General features: G+C 47.9%; 1 protein-coding gene across 1 annotated transcript in view; it reads right to left on the reverse strand.

Annotated features, from left to right (window-relative positions):
- LOC114850366 (phospholipid-transporting ATPase ABCA1-like) overlaps positions 1 to 16,614 on the reverse strand; it is a 93,279-nt gene extending 76,665 nt beyond the window's left edge. The window contains exons 1-9 of the mRNA XM_029142279.3: positions 16,414 to 16,614; positions 12,241 to 12,370; positions 8,904 to 8,997; positions 8,613 to 8,754; positions 8,356 to 8,483; positions 6,973 to 7,100; positions 6,700 to 6,897; positions 4,725 to 4,811; positions 4,369 to 4,564 (exon numbers count right to left, since the gene is read on the reverse strand). Of these exons, the coding sequence (XP_028998112.1) occupies positions 4,369 to 4,564; positions 4,725 to 4,811; positions 6,700 to 6,897; positions 6,973 to 7,100; positions 8,356 to 8,483; positions 8,613 to 8,754; positions 8,904 to 8,997; positions 12,241 to 12,306 (1,039 nt within the window). The 5' untranslated portion in view covers positions 12,307 to 12,370; positions 16,414 to 16,614. The remainder of the gene's footprint in view (positions 1 to 4,368; positions 4,565 to 4,724; positions 4,812 to 6,699; positions 6,898 to 6,972; positions 7,101 to 8,355; positions 8,484 to 8,612; positions 8,755 to 8,903; positions 8,998 to 12,240; positions 12,371 to 16,413) is intronic.
- Positions 16,615 to 19,217: the final 2,603 nt, after the last annotated feature.

Here is a 19,217-nt window from a genome sequence, read left to right on the forward strand (position 1 = left end):
ACTCACAGGTCAGGCCCCGAGTGCCAGTTCGTGGTCTAGGACCCCTGGGAAAAGCCCAAAGAAGAACACAGAACCACTGGTGGACCGCTGGGTTCACCCACAGGACCTCTTCCCCCATTGTTGCAACTGATGAAACAATAAGTACTGGTGTTAGGAGGGAAGCACCAGTAGCTTCAGGCCACGAGGCAACTACCCATAATGCATTATTAGCCATCTGTGCCATCTTACATTAGATACGGGTACCGCTACTCTTACGACAGACCCTCGATAAAGATTGTAGAACACAAGTTAAGTCGACAAAGGTCTTTGTTTCCTGTTGATAAGGAAGTGAACCCTCTCCCTCAAACACGGGACCCCCGACAGCTGATCAAACGACAAGCTGTCATGATGTAGATGTCAGGTGAGTTACAGCACAGCGGCCTTATTGCACATTAGTTACCCGTTGGCCGCAAAGTGAATGCAGCTTTAATGGCATTATTGCCGTATAGAGTTCAGGCCCGAGTACATGCTGGTGTGAAGCAGAGGAAAAGAGTCAACATGCTGAGCAGCGCTGTGATTGTTAGTAATTTAACCTCTCTGCCGGGGTGAGAGCAGGTTGCCACACGAGGACCTGCCCCGAAAGGAAAGCATGGATTACGTCTGCAGCCTGTGCTGCACGGCTTTGTTCCCACTTAAAATATGTGGCTCCTGCAGTGTGCTACTTCAAAATGTTAAGTGCGCTGCCTGCCAGTCAGTTTGGCCGGTGGCCTTTTTAATCTGTTGCTAACAGTGGCTTTAGTTTAGAGACCTGTCATGGCCGCTGCTTTTGCTGGTCCTTCTTCATTTTTCTCCCGCCAGCACGGCGGCGACGCCCCAGTCCTGCTCTTCATCTCATCTCGCCAGGCCAAACATTCCCAACATCAGGGAGACTTTAGTGGTCATTTTCACCGCAATTAAATGTTAGCCCTCCCGCCTGCTGGCCATCTTCCCCCAAGGTGCTCTGGGAGGCATGTGCGCGGGCAGCTAATGGCCCCCCTTTAGTACGAGTCTGGCCAGCTGTTCCCCGCCAGGCCTGCACAGATGCCGCTTTCTGTAGTCGTAACACCTGATAATATGTGCAACGTACTGTACAGACAGAAGCGTCACTTTGAAATAAAAGCGGTGCGGCTTGTAAAAGGATCTGTATTTGAGGCAAAACGCCGCCTTATTGCAATTATTCATGTGGGATAAAAGATAATATGCAGGTCATCAATGGAGAAATGGATTTCTGATGGAGCCAGAGGTCAAAAGTGGCTGGTCGCGCTAATTAAAGCAGTGCTTTAAAGTCTAGAGGTCTGCACTCGCGATGGGTTACACCATAAATCTCGCAGGCCGTTAACATGGAGGCCCAATTAGACAATTGAACCTGTCGGCGGCAAACGAATGCCTCACGTCCCGCTGTCACCCAGACCCAGGGGCATTTTGGGATATCTGCTGTATACGCTGCATATCGTCACAAACGCAGTTATATCTTTAGCCCGCTGTCTATTACCACGTCTAGCTTGATATTTCAGATGCGAAAAAGACTGTGATTATGAAATAAAGCACAGCGATGAGTCACACACTTAGACCAACAAGAGACACAAAACAGAGGATTTTATTCAATAACCAGGGCAAATATAGATGCCAGAGACAAACTCGCAGTGAAAAGTATACGTGATTTTTTGATATTGCGTCTCAGATTGCAGAGGTCACGCGTTATACAGAGCCGTGATCTGCATGGTTCTGATCCGCGCTTCATTACAACACAGCTGCGCGGAGGAACAAGAGAATCTGTTCTTTACACCAGATTATAGCCACAGTCAAATAATTGCTTGGAGCCCGAAGTCAGCCCCTCAACTTACCTGGCAAATTTAATCAATTTGAGCAGCGCCCTGGAGACCGGCTGGGCTCGGCGCCGCAGCGAGAGAGGAGCCGTGGACGCGAGGAAACGCTGACGCCACACGCACACGAGCACACGAAAACACACATTAGTCCTATTTTAGGCGCTTGATGGCGTGCGCCGTGAGACGTCAGACCAGCGTGTGTGCACAGTCGAGCAGCATTTACTGTATGTCTGACAAGGAATCCTACTGAAGCCACTTGTTCACAGCTGAGAGGGAGAAGGAGAGGCTTTGACAGTCAGTAGAAGACGGCGCACTCTCGCTCCTAACACCTTCAAAGACACACGTATTCTGGCTCAACCTGCCTCCATTTACATTAAAGGGATGCGCTTGAAACTGGAAATAAAGGGTAACAATTACTAATTATTCAGAGAGACGACCCGGTGGAGCAGACGCAGCCTATCACATTTAACATGCGTCTGGGACTGTAATGAACGCCGGCGCCTGAAGCGCGTGACACTGCAGAACGGCGTAACGTCACTGTTTACCGTCACGCAGGACCAGGCGGGATGATGACTCAGAAGGTTCCCTTCGCTCTCAGCAATTAATTGGGAGGGGAGTATTACTGAGCCGTTAAGGAAACATGAGTGCTGGCCTTTATTGTAGCTATTTTACTATTCCTCCGAGTGTACTTTTACACTTACAAAGCAGTTGTAATTGGCCATTATGCAGACGTACTGCATGCTCCACATTCATTTAACTCCGTACAGACAACACCACGAGATGCCACAGCAAATCCAAATCAGCCATTAGCATGCTAACAGAGACGTTAGTGCTTATTTTGCATGGATGATACAGTGTTTTTGCTAATTTGCGCTGGCACTAGCATGCGATTCCACTTTACCGCGCAGCTTTATTCTCGGGGAACAGGTTTCTTATTAAAATCTAATTCTGTGCAGCGCAGGCTCCTAATGAAACAGGAAGACGTGGCCTCTAATGAGCGCGAGGCTGCAAAAAGCTGCACCCGAGATTCGATTCTCAAGGGTTTAATGGAACAAGTGCAGACTAACTTTAAAAGCTGCACCACCACCTGGAACTGTTTACGTAATGGCACTCCACACTGGTCACATATAATCATATAATTACACAATTTCACACCTGAGCCCTATGGGTCTAAATCAGTTGGAGTTGGACCAGCAACCTTCCAGTCATCAGTGACACATGCATGTGTATAATTAATTGTCACTTCATACAGGACTAGAAGCTGATGATAACAACACTAGCAAACATCAGCTGGTGGAACCAGGTGCAAAGGCTTGATCAGTCGTTAGCTGTTAGCACAGGATCCAAACATGCATCTCACACGCTAAGGTCAGGTCTTGTTTGAAAACTTCAGGTGTGTGAATGCAGCCCCGCCCACGCGAGCCCCTCTAGGCAATCGTGGCCCACCGGCATGTCTTACAAGAGGAGGTTAAAAGATCTAAATGATGCTTAGCCTGCTGTAGTAAATGCTTATGGACGTTACCAGGAATATTTTAGTGTGAACCACTTGGCTGTTTCTGTCACTTAAACCTGAGCCAAACGACAGCTCGGACGGACTCACCACACAGTATCTGTGATCATGTGGTGATCGGGGGGGCATTGCCGTGGTTGAAGCCTCAGGCCTTCACCAACAGGCTTCAGGCCACAGACACTGCTTAAAGATAAGAGGCTCTTTACTGGTACTGGTTACACAGTGATGCAGTTTATACCTGGAGCGCATGCGAAAGCTTGCATCTGTGGCTGGATGCGTTTCCTCGCTAGCTACAGTGCTGTTAAAGAGTTAAATCTGCCAGTCAGAGATGATTACACCCACACTGACACATTTACACGTTTATTTTTAGCAGATGTCACAGTTCACGGTGGCTTTAACTTGGCTGTACTTCAGTGAGCAACGGCTGCTCGTTTCAACCACTAGAAAGCAAACGGAGTCAGGTTCGGTGCAATTAACGCTGCGCTGGAGAATCGGAGAACAAATGTTCACAATATGGTCGCCGCCGCTTCCGTTCCGAATAGTACCAAAAGCCACTTTAGAACTCTGAGAAGTGTTTTAGTGACACCATCTGTCCTCTGTGGGAAGTTTGGCTCGCCATATGCTCATATTTAGGATGCCATATATTTGGGCTTTATGACTCCGCGCCACCCAGAAAAAAACATCAGCTTCCAGCTCTGGACTTCGCACTCCATTAAGAAAGCATCATTACGTCAGGGCGGGGATTGCACAGCGTTGTAGCGAAAATGAGAAGAGCCGACTTCACCGGCTGCAATTAATGCTAGACGCAGCTGCTCGTACTGGGATCCAGTCGGAGCCATTCCAGCTGTGCCACAGGTACCCGGCGTCAGCATCACGCGATGCTTCCCGGCTGGAAGGGAAGATGCTGACTGTGCATTTTCTTCCTTACCGCACATGTAAGACGCAGATGAACGAACAAGACACGAGTGCCCAGCGACAGCTTTGCTTTAAAAACAACATGGTTGCAGCACTTACCTGAAGCGTTGCCTGTAACGAAGATTGACTTGCTGTTAACCACCTGTCTAGGTGAGCGTAAGCTGAGGGTCATCTTGGTGGAATTGATGTCAGGCTGCTTTCCACACAGCAGCATACTGATGCTGCCGGTCATGTCCCCCTGGAAATCCAATGAGCGGGCGGCCGTGAAGACCTGAGAGCTCTGCAGCCGGGCCACCTGGATTAAAGAAGGTAAAGGTGGTCAGGTTTGAGAACGCATGTGAAAATGGCCGCCAGTCCAGGAAACGTCTGACAACCTGTGATGTCATCGTCCCAGTACAACAGAAGTTGTTTTGGTTTGGTCCAGTAGCTTCATGGCATCAGTGAGTGTAACTAACCTCCTGAATCACGGGTAAAGCGTCGCGACTGGTTTTCCCCAGGAGTGTCGCTGGGTCTGTTGCATTCAGGTTCAAAGCTGAAGGCAGCTGAGGAGGGCAACGAACACGCGTGTCACACAGCAGATCGATAGCAGATTTAACACAGATGTAATCAAATCTATAAATCATCCTTGCAGGGCATCGTCCCTGTACGACGGTACAACCACAGCTCCCATTTCCGTATGGACCGGGTTATAAACCTTCATTAGACCACTGGTGACGTCCATGGGCAGGGTGAAAATACCAGTTTCCTACCAGTAATCCCATTAAACATGCAATATGACGGCAATTTACGCACTAATTCTTGGATATTGACCTGTGAATTGTATCCCGACGCCATCACACCTGACACAGTTAGTACAGTGACAAATGTTACAGTGTGTTCCAGTGACATTCCTAAGGTACACGCCACGACTCCAATTAGAGGAACTAAATGGCGTGGCCTTTCCAACGCTGTCATTTTCATACATCAAGTGTCATGTCGAGGCGGCATTAGGGGAGCCGCGCGGTCGGCCGGCATATGAAATGAGAACGCTTAGAAGTGAATGCGAGACAAACCCCCAGAATGGTGGAAGTACAGGAGGGAGAGGAGCTGGACAGGATTCAGCCTGGTCACATTCAAAGGCCTGACACACTGCAGGTGCCTCGCTCGTTTGTTAACCTCAGCTTCCACTGCTTCTTTGTTGCCGAAGGCTCCAGTCATGGCTTTCTATTCGCTGCCTGTTGAGCCCATTAAAAAAAAAGCCCATCCACGAGGCCGCTATGACCACACAGGGCTGACGGCTGGAGAGCGCTCTGCTGAGCTAATGAACTGCACAGATTAGAGAGAGACAGAGGCCGGTGTGCCTTTTGTTTACCGTCGCCCGTGTCCTAAATCACCCAAACGCAAAGTCGTGGGACTCGCGTCTAAATCAGCGTTTGCCACTTACTTCCCTCCACGATAAACCAAAGCATCTCCCCGTGTCCTTTTCTTTATGTTGTTGTTGTTATCACAATCACTCAGCAACGTCAAGCTCTAAGTAGGAAGGCTTGATGTTCTTTTCCACCCATTTGCTTGAGGCACTGAAGAGCTTTTCCTCCATATCTCGTCTAGGCTTTCTGTTTTCTCTCCTCCTCAAAACGCCTGTGGGCTTAAATTGTTCAAATGCTCTCTCCTACGAACTTCCTTCCTTATCATTTATTTATTGGATTTGCTGTCCCATATATATTCTCTGAAAGATAAACCCAAAGAAAAGTGCGGGCTTTCATCATCCCACAGGAAGATGGGAGATTTGAAAGAATTCAGGAAAACATTGGTTCTAATAAATAATTCCCTCCTGATTGCATGCACTCTAGTAACAGACACAGAGGTGCGCGTGACAGCGACGGCGTTCAAAGCCTGCGCCCGCCGGGAGGGGAGGCCATTTCCCGCTCGGAATGTGAGAAGTACAAGTACAGTAGTGTAATGACGCGGCGGCGGTAGTGGAGGGCGGAGTGGACGCATTAGCGCGCTGTAACTTTAAAAACGGATGGCGTCTCCACGTCACAGGGCCGGACGCGCGAGCAGCTCGAATCGCCTGGCACAGAAAGCCACCGTCTCCTTATTCAATTTACAGCAAGTCATGCGAGAATTATAGTTAGAACAGACAATGTGGCGTCTGGGATGGTTTCATCTGACACTATATAATTGATAGAATCACAAGGCTGAAAATTACCCCGGGCAGCTATGTTTACTTTCTCTTATGGTATTTATCTTTCAGAACCAGACAAAATGTCCACATACCAGAAAGAGAGGCATGAAAATCTCATATATACTGAAAGAACATACACAATATCTGATGTACCGTCATTAGCTCAGACGTTGTTGTTTACACAGGAGGGATTAAAAGGCTTTATAATCGTGGAACTGACAGACAGATACATATGGTGACACGGGGAGGTCTAATGAGCAGCTCACCGCTGAGAGCACTCTCCTCACATCCAGGTTCTGCAGGAGCTTTTGCTGGGCGCCGATCAGCTGCTGCGGCGTCAGGGAGCAGCTGACATTCTGAAGAGCCTCCTTCTCAGCTGGGCTGCTAAATTGGACATACCCATCCAGACCTGTCCCCTCACACAGCAGCCTCCTCAGGCTATCGGGCCTCGGGGTGCCCGTCATCTGGAGGAAGAAGCACCAGCGTTAATGGAACTGTGTCATCTGACTGTTGTTTATGCCTGTGTCGACGGTACTCACTGGATTTATGAAAACCTTAGCATTCGTCAGGCTTAGTGCGACTGATGCTGGGACTCCCAGAGTGTCTTTGAGATACGCGGTAAAGGATTGGTTGTCTCGTAGGAGGCTCCCTAGGTTCACTGGCCGAGCTTGAGCGTAAGGAAGCAGTAGCACAGGATCAGTGATTGTTTCTAATTGTCATATTTCCTTTGCCGCCACTCGTTCTCATCCATTTGGCTTCCACACGACTGCAGACACTTAGAGTATAAACACGTGTGACACTAATGGGCACCCATGCTGCAACGGTGCTGGGAGACGCAGGACAGCAGCCTGTTTAGCTGTTATCCAAAGTGATAATGGCCCCGTCCATCAGGCAAAGCCCGGAAAATAAAAGCAACTTCGCCCGTTTCCTGCAAACGCGATTGTTTCCCAAGTTGCTCTGAGATCGAATTATGATCTAGACGACAGTTTCAATTAAATCCTTCACTGGTGCAAGTTGAACTTGAGTTGCAGGCGGCGATTTGTTGCCGAACATGTCCCAGACTGCTAAGCAGCCATTTTCTCCTGATTAACCGCAGCCTTCCACACCTCGACAAAGCTGCAGAGCTGCTTCTATTCAGCAATTATCTCAGCGTAGAGGTTACGTCACTCCACCAGTTCACCCCTTCCACCGGCCTGACTCATCATGGCTGAGCTACAATTCAGAAAAGGTAAATGTTTGTCAATTTGATCTGGAATTAATGAGTCTGACACACCCCTGATGCTCAGTAGAACCCCCGACTTGTATTTAACACATTCATATGCTGTTCGTGGCTGCAGGAAAGCCATGACACACGCGCAGGTTGGATAATAGAGAGGTGAGACATGCTCTGGGCTCGTCTTCAATACTATTGCCTTTTTGACTGAAGTGACCACCCGAGCCTTTTAATCAACCCTTGAAAACAGAAAGAGACAACACAATCGCCTCGGCCATCGCAGCCCTTTCATACTACTCCCATCCCTATTCTCGCTAATGACCTTTTTGTGCTCTCACCTCAGACAGAAGAACCCATTAATTACGCCCAGGCTTAGATCTCTGATGGATTTAATCTTGTATATTACAAGCCGGCGACCCCGAAATGCAAATGGCCCACAAGCCATTTGTTGAACAGGCCGCCTCTCTTTGCCTTTTTGCAAATTAGGTGCTGTATGAAAATCTGAATATCATCAGGCTAAATGAGCCTAATGCAAAACAGCAACTTATCAAGACAAATGATCTGTCAGTCTGCAAGGCAAATTGCATCATAAATAATCACACAACATTGTTTTTGAGGGATTATTTAGGAATAACAAATGCTCCCCTCACATGAAGGGGAGGAGAGTTCTTTGCAAAGACAACGTAAACTCTTTCATGCACAGTCTTACCGTTACTGGAGCTGGACTGGGACAGAACCACAGCCCACTGGCTGATGTCGTCTGCCAGTAACTGGGCCTTGCTGAGAACTGATCTGTTCACCAGGAGGGTTTGCAGCTCAATCAGCATCCCGGCAATTCTGGCAAATTACAGAAAAATAGCGCCACCAATGTCTATTTAATGCCTCAGGACCAAATCAGAATCAGCTTATTGCCAAGTTTGTACAGGACAAGCAAGGAACTGGATCACGACTTTTGACTGAACCTACATGGAGTTGTTGAAGTTGTTGACTTGTCCGGGCGTCTCCCCTGGCGTCGGAGAGTTCAAACAGGGATTGTTGATGTTACACACTACACCTTGAAGCCAGGGCAGCACTCCAGCCGAAGGCATGGCTTTATTTGGGTAGTGACCTCGGGAGGAGAGGAGAAATAAACCCTTACTCATCTACTCAGCAGCAGCCGGCCGAAGCTGTGTGTGTCTTCATCCCTTTGATACAGTTGTTATGGAAACGCACATTAAAATCTCGATTTGAATGATGCGCATGTGGGCTCCTACTCACATTGGTCTTTGTAGATCGGTTTGTTGGTGGTCCGCACCCACACCAGTATGAAGAAGAGGAACAGAGGCCATAGCACTTCAACGACCAGCCGCACCTGAGCAAATGAAGAGCGATTGCATTTTCATAATTTGTTAATGAATCTTACAAAAATACAACCTCAAACCAGCTGTTTTCGCAAACCTTCACACAAACAAATTTTGAACTCTATTGCAAATTTAAATGGTAATTGAGGCTGGAAACAACACTTGATATAGTCAGTGACTGGTTCATGACGTCCTGGATGCGCTTCACAGCGACTGTGTGGTTGCAGCTCATGTGTCCTGCGGTTAGAGCAGCCTGTGCTTGTGACTCCCCTATCAAAGAAGCCTTATAACCTCCTTGCCAACCTCAATCCTCTCCTAAATAACCACTTCCCTGCTATAATACAAACATCTCAGTAGTTGCACGGGGTGACACGCCGGGCTTTTATTCCAGCCGCAGGGAGGGTGGAAGCCCAACGCTGAAAAGCAAATCGATGGCCTCGAGGCTTTACTCGCCCATAAGCTAGTTTCTCGTATTATTCTTCCTTAGTTGGCCTTGAAGGATATTCTAGCACCAAAATTAATAATAGACGGTACAGCCTACAGGTTCAGGCTTTCACGTTCACCACATACACCTGTCTGCTTTTTTTAAACACTGTTGTTACTGTGGAAACACCAAAGCGCTCCAGTTTCTCTCTGCAAAAGAGTCAAGGTAATGAGCAGAAGGGTGACAACAGGCTTCGCCTCATGAGAAGCACTCATCTGCATGGTGGAATGTTCCAAGCGCAGACCAGGATCCATCTCGAGCATCGTTCAGTCTTCATCCCACGCCCTTTGACACGCCATCACTCAGCCACCTCCCCCGCCGGCCCTGCTCTCACCCGTACAGCCCCCCCCCCCTCCGCCAACCTCGGCCGACCCCGCCCACTCGTGACCTGCGTAGAGGAATCAGCTGGAAGCCTCCATCGACAAATCCCCTGCTTCCGAGATGCACTCAGACGTGTCTGATGACTCACATTAGCGCTAATAATAAGACAGGATCTATACGACAGCTGTCTTCATAATTGAACCTCGGGGCAGAAAGGGGTGAGAAAAATACAATAGTATACATTTGCTTGTTACGCCGCATTGCCATGGAAACCATGGGAAGTAACACAAGCTTGCTGCAGTGAGGCAGGTAAGGGAAGGTTGAATGTGGAGGCATGTGTTCATGGTTTAAATCCGTCACTAAATTACAGATGAGGAAATGGCACATATTTCAAACAAACTAGATGGGCTTTCAAATTTCTTCCGGTCTGCGAGTCAGAGAGCGAATAGTTCTGCTGAGAGGGGGAATTATCATAATGTATTCTGACGAGAAGGGATGGAGACGGGAACACAGCGATGGTGGGGACTCTCTCAGTGTCTGGCTCCCCAGGCATTTGCCATCGGACACCAGCTTCTTTGTGAACAGATAATCTCCTCCTATGAAATTATGTGAAATGCTGGACCATAAAATCAGTTTCATGCCCGTTATAAAATCTTAAAATGCTTGGTGAGGCATTCATATAATTGGTCATTAACCTCCACAAGCCCTCCAGAAGCACCATTGTCCTTGCTAACTCCCACTGGTTTTGTCTAATAACAATATTTCATGTTGACATTGGCCAAATATGCTGCATCCACACACAGAACGGCACTGTCCCAGACTCGTAGCGGCTCCCGATAGCTTCCTGCCCGTTCAGCTGTCTGATAAGCTACACATACAGCACAGCAGAAAACACTTCTCAGATGCAAAGTTTCAAATCTGCAAATGACTTTGCCTTGAGTTATTCCAGGAAAGTGTGAACTTGGATGAAAGCTGATTCTAGCACGTGCATGTGTGAAGACGTCTTTTGTTCCCTCTCTGCGATGCTGCGCTCGAACCCTCAACAAAGCACGTGGGCGGTTGCGCGTCCTCTCCTCATCACTGCGAGGGTTTAGATCAAAGAACACAGCGCAGCTCTTTGTAACGGCTCGTGAGGCTAACTGGGCTCCTCGACGGCGTGCTCTGACCCACACAGAGCAGCTGACGTCAGGCAATAAGGCTGCCATTTATCAGCCCTGATCACACGTAGGCCTGTGTGACAGCAACGAGAGGGTTGTGGCCGGGGACTGCTGGGGTCAGAGACTAAAGGCCAGCAGCCAACCAGTACTGAGAATTAATAAATCAACAGATCAATATAATAAATCAGTCGTGCTGCAACACAAGCTTTTCACAGGCTGAAATGACAAAGGATTTCCTCTGGTGCTACTGAGACTTTGGGAATCATGCCGTTTGAAATAACGCTGTTGTTCTGGTTACTTTTTAACCTGCCTGAGGTTCCCCATGTTCGTGTACAATACGCAGTATCTGGGCAATAAAGCTCATCTTATCTTATCTCACACAATACAGATTATGGGAAGTATTTTCCTTTTGAACCGCGCTGAACTCTGGGCACAGTAGACTCAATAAACAGCTTTTAAGCTTTTTATAGATTCTTAGGACAAAGATTTCGATGGTGGGTCATGTTGTTGTGTGGTCATCTGCAGAAGGACCTCCACCTCTGGTGACTAATCACAACATGTGCTACAAGCTTGTAAGGCTCAGCTTGTATATGTTGACAATTAGAAACAAACCCTAATCCCCTCCCTATCGCTGAGCCGTCCACTAAAACTAAAAGGACTCGAAGGCTTTGACACATCTCCTCAAGTGTGAAGCCTCTTGAAGTGTTATCCATCAGCTGGCGAGCTGCTGCACACTTACAGCAAAGCAGGCGGACGCGCTGCCGAGCGTCAACACTGATAATAGTCACACAGTCGACACAATACGAGCTCCTCGGCGCCAGTGAACGTGCATGCGTCAGCTGGTAATGTATGAAGAGCCAAGAGAGTCTTTGGTTGTGGTGAATCAGTGGGTTTGTGAGGAAGCTGGAAAGCACTTGCCCTTCAAACAAAGCATTTAGCATTCGTCACTCCTCCACTGCCATTAGACCAAAGACTGGCTTTGTTAGATCTAAAATACAGCCGACGTGACGCAACATGCACGAGCGAAGGATCTGCAAAAATTGAAGGTGACACCTTGAATTGCTCAGCATTAGGGTAAGATTGTTCCTGCTTTCTAGTGGCAGAGTTAAAGGTAGCTTACTCCTATAGGGGACAATCTTCCTAGTAAATCCCTCTTATTACCTTTCACTCTCGTGAATACCTTGGATGCCCTTGATAACACAACCCTGGGAGCAAATCCTCATCCCACAACGCTCCGTTGACCGGTTTCAGCAGCGGCGTCTGCGGCGACTCGCTGCCGAGCACAAGTTTACCTTTTGTCTCTTCCGGAGAGTGAAGTTCTTCCACAGGAGGAGAGTGAACTGCGTCCAGAGACCCATTACGGCTTATCCCGGCAATATCCTGCCAAAGCGTCGCTATGGCAACCGGCCCACTTAATAAACCCTGGAGGGAATAAGAGGCAGAGTTTGGTTTTAATACAGAGGAGTGATGCATCTTGGGGGAATGCCACTAATCATTCACTTCCCGGGGCCTTGGGGCTTATGGTGCAACACCTGTTCTAAGAATTATTATCACCTACACTCAGCAAATCTCAGGATGGGGCTCGTCTCACACATTGGAGGTTACGCAGTTTGGGTCTACAAAGACTGCATATGTGTTGTCTTCGGTAAAAGGCTTATTAAGTATCACATTATCGCCATGAATGGGATGAAACAATTGTCTTTGTCTCGTGAAGCTGCACTGCGCTTCAGTTCTCTGCTAACAAGTCTTTCTGTGTTTTGCTGAGAGTAAACGTATTGAGAAAGTAAACAACAGAAACTGCAAGAGGATCTGCTCAACTTTTCATACGGGGTAAAAGGCTGCTGTAAAACATTCACCACGGGTTTTACAAGCTGCCGCACGCTGATCACACACGCTATAAACAAATAGATCTGGCGTCGCGTTCTCAGACTCCATCCAGTCCGTTCGTTTGTCCCGTCTCATCAAACAGGCCCTGAAAACAAAAGTTAAACAGAAGCCACAGGAGCAGGTGGCGCAGGCGTAGATGGAGGTTGGGTTCCTTTGCCTAAGGGTGATGCTGACAAATGTCCCGGCTTTTAATGCTCCATTTCCTCTTTCTGTGCAGGTCCCATCTTCCTTCTGTGTGTTTACATTATTTACTGCTCCTTCATGGATGTTTTATTTACTGCGGTGGGAAAGCTGAGGCCCGCTCGCTTGCAGAAGGCCCAGCGAGCGTCCTGAGATATTAACAGGTTCAGGCGTGACCAACATTTGTAATTGCTGTCAGCATCCAGTTGTGCTGTTTAAACCGCGCTCCTGCTCCGACTGGTGCTCTGAAGCAGTTTGCTTCTACTTCATGCACCAGTCTATTACCGTCTCTATCTTTGGAAGGAGGATGTAGTGGAACCGCACGGCGTCCACTTTCCTACACAGAAGCCTGTATACGCATGACCACTCAAGTCCTTCAGATGCTTGTATAATTGAGTATGTGCTGCACTCGCTCGCACTGCTTTCAAGCCTTGTCTTTTGAAACATGTAACGCGCAAGAGAAGGACAGTCTGCTACTGCCTCCACTCTGAAATCACGTCAAGCATGAAGGGTAAGCAGCGTCTTTAGGAATATACTCAACCCGTGTGTCAAAAACAGGAGTTGTAGCCGTGAGACAATAAAAAAAAAGACGGCGTTTGTGTGTTGACTCGTTTTCAATTCGGCATCTAAAGGAGACACAACAAGCAAGTAGAGAGGGGATGACTGGCATTTGCATCGCATCTGCAGTCATACAAAACAACAACGCGTCTCCAGAGAACAAATCCATAGTGCATCAGAGGAGCGTGTTCCACATCATCATCTTAACACGGGACTACACAGCATAATTTGTTGTCTTTGCCTCTTTTTGAGCTTGTGTTCTCGCACAGTGCGGCTTTGGCCACGAGGCACCGGCATCGGCCTCCTGCAGAATGATTAGTCCCAAAGAAAGGAGCCGGGAACGGGGAAACCGGCCGAGGAGGTGGTGATACATAAAAGAGCAGCAACGCAGTGAGAGGTCATAAGTGTTGATGCATGTGTGGCATTTAGGGAGCAGGGGAAGGAAAGTGCATCATTCCAGCCCCAAGGATGATCGAAGGAGTCAACAGATATTTGTCATCGCACGGGAGCAGGGGGCGACATGCGTTACGAGAGGCTGTGGTCGTCTGAGGGGCCTAATGGTCTCTGTGCCCCTTCATTCAATTGGTCCTTTGTCTTCTGCCTTAGCTCCATGTACCGTGAGCCGCCCCATAACCTCAATATAAAAACAAATTAGCGCTAAATAGATAAAAATAACAGAATCAAGCAGAATAAAGATCTATAAAATGCACACCCTCCTTTTTTTGGCATCTAAAACGTAATATTCACAAAATCCCAGCAAACTGGACACTGAAGCAGCGCTTTCCTTGAGCCGCTTGCTTTTCCGACTGATGTGTGTTTGGCACAGACGCATCAGCACCATTATTACCGGTTATATCGTCGCTGGCTTAATTAGCTATCGATTGCTGTAATTGTACGGCTGGAGCAGCTTTCTCCTTTTCATCGCTTTCAGCGCCAAACTCAGTCGTGCTCGCTGGAATATGTCGGTCAACACATCTACCACTGCAATAACACATCATCCACTTCCAGCCAAGAACCGTGGGCCACAGCTAATTCACGAACCGGGCAGTCAAAAACAGATTGATGATGTAATGATGCCGTGACAGCGGACGTGAAGATTACATAATGTGAGACCTCTGCTGTTATGATCTCCCTCCTCTTAGGGGAACACGTTTAGCAGCAGGAGATTTAACTGTACATAAACAGCAGCAGTGTAAATATGTTCAACAATTCACAGCTTCACATAATTAAGCAATTCATCCTATTATGTTTTTTTATTAACAATAAATATTTAAATAGATATATTAACAGTTTAAAGCTCATTAACCCTTTAGGATCTCCAGGCCTACAGCGCAGCTCCTGCAGCGACTGAAAACCCTCTACAGAAAAAAAAAAATTGAAGCCCTTGAAAACTGTAGTTTCATCCCACATCATGCGCGGTAATGTATTACTTCTGCTTTTATCTTCAAATGTTCCACTCGGTGACATTCTGTTTACTTATACTTTTTTGATGCAGGTTATGTTGGCTCAAAGAATTAACATGTATGAAAAAAATATTATTCTTTTACAAGTTCAATTTAAACAGTGCATTTGTATTTTAAAAATTAACAATCATTAAAAATCACTGACAAACGTTAAGGTGTGATAATACCTTTACATTTCTGTATTTAAGACATTGAAAATAATAGTTATTACTACTCCATGAATAGTATGAATAAAAGTGCATAGAGGGGCCCAATGTAAAAACACTGAGGGAGTCGTGCACGGTAGAAACCAGTGTTATGACGTCTGTGTCTGTTTATTTGAAATACTGACAAAGGCAGAGGCCCATAATTGCCTATTAAAGCTCCACTGACAGGACACTGGGACACTCTGATGTTTACACATTCACTGATGTTAGCTCTGATCATAACAGATTAATTAACAAATCTGGGACATGAAATCATCCCGTATATATTTTATATATGACACCTTTTTATTTGTTCTGCTTTTAGTGAGTAAAAGGAACTGTGCAGTCGCTTGTTAAATACAATTTAAACTCTTCAGTTGAACTAAAATTACACTAATTAGTTTGATGTCTAAGCCGGATAATACAGTATATACCATTATTTCTCACATGGACACACTCGTTATTCACAGAGTCTGACCGCTGAGCTACTGACGTATGTTAACCTGCTGTTGTTGATGTTAAAGCTGCTATTTGCTTTACAGTCGCTATATTTCTAAGCTCCGCGACCTGTCAATCATTTTTAACAAGTAATTGCTCATTCATTAGAAACAAATGAAACTAATACAAAAAAAATCACTGGATAAATGGTGGCACTTAACGAATCATTAGGACATGTCATTCAAGAACAAAGCAGCACGAGGCTGCACTTTACAGTACAGCGATGCGCCGTATGCTGCCTTTTACTGCACCGCTGTATAAATCATTAACACAGGAGTAATGTTACACACTTTGGTATAAAGTTCACCCTCTGCTCCTGTGACTCAGCAAAAGGTTCACGTTTCATCTTTGGTCTATAATTCAACCCAATGCGATCACTGTTATCATCTGTTTTTGTTAGCACACAACCGGATTCCACCTCAGCTCCCCCAGTCCCAGTCCTCCCATTCTTCCCGGAGACCGCTTTATTAAGTGCTCTCAGACCCGATAAGCAGTTCTGCAGGCGCTCGGTTTGATCCAGCAGACAAGACGAGCCAAGGAAAACAGACAAGTGTATAAAACCGGGGCCTGAGCCTGGGTTTGCCTCGGGAGCAGAGAGGAGAGCGAGCCGCAATAACAAGAACAAGAGCAGAAGAAAGGCCCGGCTGCAGTACACGCGTCCTGTTAGCGAGGAGAACCTTTAAAAACAACCTACCTCCAGCTGTTTGCTCCGCAGCCTTCAGCGCATCGCCGCCTAGAGATGCCTTGGACGGGTTTTAACTGCCGGCCCGCATGACTCCGGCTCCGCACGCTGCCTGCCTGCTTCTCATGATCCCCGGCCTCCGTCACCCAGAGTCATAAACTATGCAAATGAGCCGCGCCGAGCCGGCCGTGGCGACTGTAACCACAGTAATAGTGCAGCCGGGGAGCTCACAGGTGCTGCAGGTTACACTGCGTGTTCCCTGATACTGAGTGTCTGCGGCTGGGAGCCCGGTCGCGGAGGGGACCCGGAGCACCGACCTTTGACCTTTCTATTGGCAAGTACGTTTGTCTCGCAGTAAACGGTTGTAAAATGTTCTTAGCATCGACATTTATTCAGTGAGGATGGAAATGTTGAGGCCGACAGGTGAGCGTCACATGGGGGAACGCAGTGGTTTATAGCAACTATATAACCTGGTAACAAGGGGGACTCAAAGCACAACAGCACGGGTGCAATGGGAGGGTTCTAATTATGTAGAAGCAAACTGAGAGGTGACGCCTCCCACTGAACTGAACTGAATGTGTCTCTCTCATCAATGCCACAGGTCTCAGCAAAGACCTCGAGTGCGTCGGTCTCCCTTTTAAAACTTTCCGGGCCCTCGCGGTCGCTCGAGTGGCGACGCTTGGCTCCACGCTCTCAATTGGTCGCACACACTCATCGTCACACAACCCAGGTGAAACCGCAACTGCCCAGAAGTAATTGCTGGGACTAATGAAGTGGTGCCGCTGGACGGTGCTGGACCGGCTGGCTCCAAACCAGCAGCGCAGGGTTTGGAGCTAATGAAAACAAGGGACGAGGCCGCCGCGTGACTGGCTTCTTACGCACCTGGAGGAACAGACGACGACCAGCCAAGAAACGGCGGCGGAGATGTGTGACGTTTACAGGCGAGCAGAAAACAGCAGATTAGCTGCCTGAAAAGCAGCTTATGCTACATTTTACACCTAATCACACAGCTCGAAGCACATCCGGCCTCGACACTCCTGCATCATTACGGACTAATGTTTGCTGTGAGCTACAGAATATTCCTCAGCCTCTGCTGTCCTTGCTGATTTTACTGCCTGCTCAGGCCATCGCAGGTGCAGAAACATGACTGACTGACTTATTCATGCGCATCCAAGTCCCCTTTGCCTGCACTATTGCTTGCTTCCACTCTCGAGAGGCTGCCTCGGTTGAATCCACGTAAATATGACGTAATTAAAAGCTCATAGATGAACTTCCAGGCAGTCATAGTGGAGACGTGGGTCTCTCTCTCTCTCTCTCTCTCTCTCTCTCTCTCTCTCTCTCTCTCTCTCTCTCTCTCTCTCTCTCCCTCGCTCGCTCCCTGCTGATGAACTGGAGGGAACGCACAGGTGCTTGTTAGCCATGTTCATCCAGACAGACAGGACAGTTGATGGACACTGGGCCGGGATAAACATTCTGCAGCGCTGCGGGGTCACAGCTGCCATTTTGGCTTCGGCTCCAATGTTATGTCTTCGTCCAGGGAGGAACGGGGAGAAGCAGGAAAGTTGAGGGAAAAAATAACGACCTTCCTCAACACAATCGCTTCTTCCTCACTCGTGGCCACAGATACAAGAGTGTTTGTTTTCACTCCAGCAAAGCCCACACAGACCATGTAGAGGAAGGAAAACACTGTGTGTGTGTGTGTGTGTGTGTGTGTGTGTGTGTGTGTGTGTGTGTGTGTGTGTGTGTGTGTGTGTGTGTGTGTGTGTGTGTGTGTGTGTGTGTGTGTGTGGTCTATTCTGACAAAACCACACCGTTATGAAAAATAAGCCCTTGAAGTAAATACGGCCTCATAAGAATCCTTAAACGTTTAGAAAGAGGAAAAGAGAAAAGTTTAAGCATCTGCTTCCAGAGAACATGCACTTGCATGCAACAGTACTGTGAACGGCTGCAGGGACGTGTCTGGAGAAAGAAATGGCAATCAGTCAGCGATATGTATGACACGTCCAGCAGCCAGTGAACACAGCACGGGACGCTCTGAACAGCCCAGGGGCAATTTCCCTTCAATGAAGTTCGAATGGACGAGAACCGCCGCACTAATTGCGAGCCACCTTGAACAACTGATGCTCTGTTCATCTCTGCTGCCTTCACTGCCTCCAGGGAAATCCACACTCGCCGCCATAACGTAATTAACCAGGGATTTTATTCCTGCACTGGACAAAGCGCGACGTTTGACCACGCTCTCTTTCAGCTCGGCTCCATAACTGCTCCAGACTCAGCGGCATCAATAAATGCCTGACAGGCTCTTAGACGAGACGGCCGCATGCATACGCGTGTCCTCCATCATGTGCCGATGGCCGCGCGCTCTGACAGCTGTCAGTGCAGCTCTGCTTCCGGGGCTCGGGGGCGTCCGCGTGCTCCGGCCCGACTCCCGGGGCGCCCGGCGATCAGCAGTGGCTGCTCATTCAGCAGCTGGTAAATGTACAGATTCGGGCTGAGCTCCTGCTGAGACCTCCCCCTGAAGACGCCGGGCGCGGCGGCGAGCGGCGCTCTCTGACTTGCTTGGCAGCATCCTGTCAAAACAGTAACTTGATCTGTACAAAATGCTGTAAATTATTTCCGGAAATTGCTTCACACCGTCAAAAACAGGCTTTTTACACAGCTTTGTTTTCCGACATGAAATCAGTTGCGTCTTTGAAACCGTCCAACGCTGAGTGAAGCTGCTTCATCCTGACGTGTCCAGGAATCAGCACAATTAGGGAACACATTTGATGTTGACTGCAACTTAACAAACATTAATGAAGTGTAGCATACAGTAT

The sequence above is a fragment of the Betta splendens genome, chromosome 2, assembly GCF_900634795.4.
Source record: "Betta splendens chromosome 2, fBetSpl5.4, whole genome shotgun sequence".
Lineage (NCBI taxonomy): Eukaryota > Metazoa > Chordata > Actinopteri > Anabantiformes > Osphronemidae > Betta > Betta splendens.